Raw genomic sequence first — 7117 nt, 5'->3', positions numbered from 1 at the left:
TTAATGTAATAACATTTCACTAGGTCCCCAGGAAAGAAACCTTAAAAAAATGAATGTATTAGTAAACCCGTCAATTACATGTCAGATAAACGAAAAGAAAACAATGTAGGGCTAAATATTACCGAAAAGGTTTATGAGAGAGAGAGAGAAATACAGAGAGAGAGAGAGAGAGAGAGCTGCATGGGAGATGAACGAGAGCTGAAAGACGGAAAGAGGGAAGTTGGAGAGATGGAGAATTAGATGGATTGAGAGACGAAAAAAAATTGAGAATTTATATATATATATATATCCCCATATCAAGCTATTGCAAGTCAAACTGTTCCTTTATTCTATATATATATATATATATATCTATTTTTGTACACTGTTTTCAGAGATGTAGACTTCTCAATTCACCCTGTACTTAATCATGACTTTCATGCTGAAATGGCTTCCTGTTTGCCCAAAACGAAATCGACAAAATATTCATGCTATTTTAATCACTGGTGTTATTCACATTATAACCTTTGCAGAGTATTATATGATTTTGACATGCCTATTCATCTTTACCTAACAATAGCTTTGTAAAGCATACTTGAAATTTCACGCAGTACTAAAAACTGTAAAAGGGAAGGTAGGATTTAAATGGTTTGTGGCTTTTACAATACTCGGGCTTGTGTGGACTGGGTATATTTGCCAATTATTGTGTCCACCAACCTGAGTCATTTGTGATTTGACATGCATGAGAGAGGTGTATAGGGAGTGAATGAAAAAAGAAATTGACTGAGTAAAAAACCATAAGTATATAAAGAAAAAAGAGAAGAGAGAGGGAGAGAGAGAGGGAGAGAGAGAGAGAGGTAGGGAGATGGAGAGAGGGAGAGAGGGAGAGAGAGGGAGAGAGGGAGAGAGGGAGAGATGGAGAGAGGGAGAGAGGGAGAGAGGGAGAGAGGGAGAGAGGGAGAGAGGGAGAGAGGGAGAAAGCCAGAGCGATATGGAGAAGAGAGGAGAGAGTAAGAGAGAGAGAGAGAGAGAGAGAAAGAGAGAGAGAGAGAGATATATTACAAGTGATAGTGAGTAAAAGGGAGAAAATAGATTGGAAGAGAAGAAGAAGAAGAAGAGAGAAAGAGAGAAAAAAAGAAAGAGAGAGAGAGAATTATTTGACTTAAATCTATACTCACTTTCTTGAGAACAATGAAATACGTTTTCCTTTCCTGGTTGTATTCTTCTCAACTTTCAAGTATATCCAATATTAAATGGGCATAACTTTCGATGATATGCCGCACAGAAAATGCTTATTCTGTTTTCAAGGGAGACAGTCGTTTTTTAATCTTGGTGAACTTTTTTCTGTAGGTGTGAAGGCCCCTTGTATGCTCTATAATTATGCTCGCGAGCTCTAGGTTACTAATTTATTTGTCAATGACAGATCTACGTCCACGAACAAACATCAAGATCTTTAGCCTTTCAATAATTTATTTACAGAGTATCTGTAAAGTCGTCATTGTATAATCAATATTGCTGATTGGTTAATATACCTTTCTTCAAATTTTAATCAAATATACAGCTTCTTTCTCAACCTGTGTGATGGTATCCACTAATTAACCCTCTTAGTTTGCAGATTATCCGATTCCATTAGACGGTGTCCTTATAATACTAATTAGGGCAAGAAGAATATTAGATGTATGAACAATGTCAGCGCTGATTGTATATGGGCACCATGGAGGCTCTAGTAGGCAGAGTCCTCAATTATAAAAGATACAAGGAAATATACATGTACACTCTCCTAGGAAATAAAACAGAGAGTACGGGTGTGAATGATTTCTTTGTTAGATGAAGGAGTATAGCATTTACACAGCTGATCTTCAAGCTGGGTAGCCTATCTATTACAATATTAATAATATTACAAAGTTGATCATAGTTTGTTTTGATCATGATTTGGAGCATACACATGGTTTCCTTGATATTATCAAATTTTTCCTTTCGATGAAGAAAATGAATCAAATTTGATGATTAAATAATCCATTACTCACTAGCGGGCTTTTCTTAAAGTTATTGACATACCTTAATTGCAAAGCACCCTCCTTCCAAAAGAGTATGCCATCTCATATTTTCTACCCTAAAAGACCCTTTAGGTACAGTCTTGACCAATTCCATGCTGTAATAACACTAGTAATGCATTTCCCTTTTTAAAGAGAATGGGAAAATATGCTAGGTAATCACTTTGCATCTATGTAGAGTCTAAATAGAATCTTTTTGGTGCAATTGAAATAACAAATATGAGTAGGAGGCCGCTTAGTTTAATACATATCCATTCCAAATAATAGTATAAAGTAGCAAACTATTTTTTTAACTCTAAACGTATTTACCATCACTTCTTCATTGATGTATGTGTTATAGAATCCGTTAGTGAAGTACTAATGGCGCAAGTGACGTCTACGACAAGCTTGATGGTTGTCAACATTTGTATATGTACCCATGGAAACTAAAAGCCTTTTTTGGCGGTATCGTGTTCTAACTTAAAGGGATTTGGTAACTTTGTTCAGATGAGAGAAACTAGTGCTAAGGTAATTACTTCAATGCTAGATGTACAATTAAAGATAATTATCTGAAAGTTTGAGTGAAAACAGGCCATTATCATTAACAACAATTGGGAAAAACGGATCTGATCGATTTCTGAAATCTCCCAACTATATTATTTTAATTTAATTTAAATTTAGGTGAATGTAAATCACCACAAAGCAACGAATAGGCTCTATATACCATTCCAAATATTTAGGTTTTAGGTTCTAAAAGGGAACCAGAAATTTCATAAATATGAATCAGAGCAATAACCATGCGCTTAGAAGGCATTTGCGGTCTTAAACAAGAAATCCTTTTAATGTTTCATCTACTAAATCGTTGAAGTACCATACCTGGGTGACCGTTTGTGTTTCCAATGGTTAGGGTAACAGATACAAAGCCACCAAATTTGCAAGATTCATTGACATTATTTTCTTTTCTTTATACGAGAAGTTACAGTTTTTTATGTGATTAAGATATTATATAACTTTTAAAATAATTATTAAATTGATTAAATTCCTTGCATTATCCTTGATACAGGTTTGGACGACGTAGGCCAATCTTACATTGACAATGAACGCAACTACCAGGATGGCCGCGGCAGTCACGGCAGGATCGAGTGTGTCTTATACGACACCTACTATAGTCAACCATTCCTGTACCTTCGTGCTTCTCGACGATGAATGTGACCTGACCATTCTCCTCTCTACTATCATGTTCTTCACCACCCTGTTTAACATCGTATTCGGGGTTATCGCCAACTTTCTCGTGATCGGCGTGATTCTCGCGTCTCGCGAGATGTGGACAATCCCGAGCATCTACATTACGAATCTTGCAATCTCGGATGTGATGGCGCTGTTGTTTGTAGCAGGGTCGAATTGTTATGAGTATTACATCGGAGCATTCCAAGTAGAGGAATACCAAAGCACACAGACTTTCGTATTCTACATGGAGTTGGTAAGATTTAAAATGAAAACGAAGATGATTTCGCCCTTTATAGCTGATCTTCAACAGCAAAATCTTCATCATTATCATCATCATTATAAAAATTATCAACATCACCATCATCATAATCACCATCATCGTCATCGTCATCATCAACATCGTCATCATCAACATCATTACCACCACCATCATCATCATCATTATCATTAACATCATCATCAACATCATCATCATCATCATCATCATCTTCATCAACTCCATTATCATTCTCACCATTATCATCATCATCATTTTTGCCATCAGCATCATCATCATCATCAACAATCACAAAATCATCATCAACGCGTCACTGTAAACACCACCACCAGCACCAGCACCAACAACAACAACAACAATAAAAAAAAAAAAAATCTTCAGCCGTGTCAGCTTAAGACGATGACAGCTATGGATGTGATTTAATGAAAATAAGGTTTCAATAAAATTATGCGAATATGAATAACATTGTTTGCGATATATGGAGAAGATTATGCTTTTGGATAAATAAAGGCTACATTGCGTACCCATATACTAATCTAATACATAATTTAATATTTACGATGATATTGTAGGAGTTCGTTAGACGATATTATTTCCATCGCTGCTATCTCTAACTCATGTCATTTATTTTCTTCTTAAAGGTGACTGTTATGGCAACCGTTGCAATGATGATCGCCCTCACCGTTGACAGGTTCTTTGCTATCGTCTACCCCTTGCGATCCCAGAAGTATCGTACTAAGAATCGTGCTATCAAAATCTGTGTTGCCGTCTGGATTTGTAAGATATATATTCTCCCACCCCTTCAGTAACAGTTTTAAGAAACTATTTCTATAATATCTGTATTCTACCATGACCATGTATAGTTGTATACCTTATGACATACATTTTACAAAATCTTGTATACTTTTATTAATGGGCAAGAATATAATAAATCTCTCAGAATAATTTAAGTTATTTCTTGGGGTGAAGTTTCATATAACTAGCTGTGAAACTATTAAACAGAGCCATCTGTACACAGAGTTGGGCCAACTTGCTTTCATAGCGTACATTCTTTTGTATTGTGCTGGCCGCGAATAAGCAGTAGTCGTCATTTGTCAGCTCGAAACGTGTTGTATTGGGCAAACTCTCCTAATCAAAGGTACTGATGGTTAAACGATGGTAGCGCTCCCTATGGACTCTTCTGAAACAGTTACCTTTATTTATCTATTTCATTTATTTTGTTGCTTGCATGAAGAATTTCGGCTGATGGGCTTATAAAATAAAATAAAATATTATAACTTTCAGACAATTTTGGGAGGATGAGGTCATTTAATACTTAGTTATAAAGTTCTGTCGGAAAACCCATGCTGTTCTATCGGCATAATTTACTTTCAAGACCCTTTAAGCCTCGTCTGCAGGTGTAGAAAATGATAATGTGTCACAAACATTATGTTACTTGTCCCGACAAAAAAATGCAGTAGGCCTATTGACACGTTTGTAACATTTCCTATTTATATGAAATGCTCCCAACAGTTTATTTATATATGACACTACGATACTGTCACTGTGTTGATCCGTCATTAAAAGACGATATTAAGACTTGATAAAAATATGCCCTTACATGGATATTTTTAAAAACTTCTTTCATGTTTGCAGTTTCGTTCTGTTTTGGAGGCACTTATTTCGGTGCTCCCATCGAAAGTAAAAATCTGGAAGCTTGGAAGGAACCTAATGCCAAATATCTGATCTCATTGGGAGCTGTCTTCACGTACATCATCCCTCTTCTCATCATCTTCGGTTGTTACACGGCGATTATGCGCACCATCTGGAAGAATCGTATTTCTGACGAGCGAGCATCGGACCAAACGCGAAAGAGACGGAATAAACAGAAACACGCAGTGTTACGCGCATCCATGCTCGTGGTCGTTCTATTTGCTGTCATCCAAGGATTCTACATCGCAACTTTCTTGTGGATTGCATTTGGCGGATCTCTCTTAGTGGACCCATCCCTCGTCATCATCGTATTCAACGTTGCTCAAGGATTGTATCAACTAAACAGTCTTATCAATCCGTTTTTGTACGCCCTCTCGCATGAAAAGTTCTATCACTCAATCTGGCGTGTGATTTCATGTTCCTCTACTTGCTGCCGATGGAAGACATCCCTGAACATTCACCTTCCTCGAGCGGCCAAACCAAACGGAGTAGAGCGACCGTCTGAAGCGTCTGAGGTGAATGGCGGAGGAGAATGGAAGTCTCAAGGAGTCTATAACCTTGCCTATGAAGTCAATACGCCAGAAGTCTCGACTAGATTGTAACTAAAAGCAGTGGCGTAGCCTGGGATTAGCCATGGTGGATGGGGTGGGGGGGGGGGGGGTTATTACAGAAGGAGCGTCTCCGGTCATTGATGGGAAGAAAGGAGAATTAACAAAGCCACAGGTTGGGAGAAGGATATGTGCGAGGGAGGAGGGTCACCCCCTTTTCCTCTTTTCCGTATTCTTGCTTATTATCCTCCTTTTTTTAAACGTCATTCGGGGAGGGGGGCTCTCCATCTACCTTTAGCTCCACCACTGATTCAGCTGATACGGACTAATGGATTAATTCGGCTAGACTTTCATTTTTAATGTAGGAAAATAATATACGAAAATAATATAGACCCATTCCTAAGCAATGACTGTTTTTATATTATCCGTATTTTTGTCAAAACCCCAAACAACCTATGGAAGTGAAATTTTTATTTTTGGACGACCGAGGGGCCTGTCTACACTTAAAACTAAGTAAGTGTGTATTTAATTAATCATGTGCATACGCTCTCTGTTTCACTTTATGCAATTTCGCAACAAGATCTACACTTAAAGGTTATGCGAACTTTTGGTAATATTTCAACAGGATTGGGTTATGGAATTAATTGGGCTCTTAAACGCTAAGGATTTCGAGAAATTAATATATCAAAGTTATCGGTGCTCCCGATGAATTTCAAATAGCGCCTACGGCCATACAATGGTAGCTGCGACCATAAACATCTCGGAACATACAGCTCTGATATTTTCCAAACGGCAATTGAAAATCGGTCGATTTTACTCAAGAAACATTGTTTTGTAGCTAAAGTAATATCAATCTTTAGAGGGAGCTATACACCATAGTTTAATATTATTCACAAATTCATCATTTTAGACTCGATTTCAACAGCGACAACCATCACTGAATATTGTAGGCTCGCATATGTTTCCAATATGTTCATTTGAACCAAATTCATGACCCCATACCAAAAATTTGTATTACCTTTAAGATGTAACGGCTTTTCTGTATTATGTGTGAGCTTTAAAAATATGTAGGATCAATATGCTTATTATATATTGACATATCGATGGGGCGCTATGTACCACATTTGTGATTCCGTCACAAAATCACTCAAAATTATTGATTTTGTCAAAACAGTCAACTCACAATGTGATCTTGTCACGAAATCCATCTCGCAGAGTGATTTTGTCCCCAGAATTACTCTCGAATGATTCTGTTCACGGAATTATTCTCGTATCCGAATTAAACACTGGCAAAAGGGTGTATCTCAGCCTCATAGAGCGAGGAATAAAATTGAGAAAAATGACCTTGTTGTTTAATGATT

General features: G+C 37.2%; 1 protein-coding gene across 1 annotated transcript in view; it reads left to right on the top strand.

Moving 5' to 3' along the window:
* Positions 1–5835, top strand: part of LOC100893182 (galanin receptor type 1) — a 7256-nt gene extending 1421 nt beyond the window's left edge. Inside the window, exons 2-4 of the mRNA XM_003723580.3 lie at positions 3076–3492; positions 4158–4293; positions 5152–5835. Of these exons, the coding sequence (XP_003723628.1) occupies positions 3109–3492; positions 4158–4293; positions 5152–5810 (1179 nt within the window). The 5' untranslated portion in view covers positions 3076–3108 and the 3' untranslated portion in view covers positions 5811–5835. The remainder of the gene's footprint in view (positions 1–3075; positions 3493–4157; positions 4294–5151) is intronic.
* Positions 5836–7117: the final 1282 nt, after the last annotated feature.

This window comes from Strongylocentrotus purpuratus, unplaced genomic scaffold (genome assembly GCF_000002235.5).
Source record: "Strongylocentrotus purpuratus isolate Spur 01 unplaced genomic scaffold, Spur_5.0 spur5_scaffold_12, whole genome shotgun sequence".
In the NCBI taxonomy this organism is placed as follows: Eukaryota; Metazoa; Echinodermata; class Echinoidea; order Camarodonta; family Strongylocentrotidae; genus Strongylocentrotus; species Strongylocentrotus purpuratus.
This window is presented reverse-complemented; position numbering and strand designations above follow the sequence as displayed.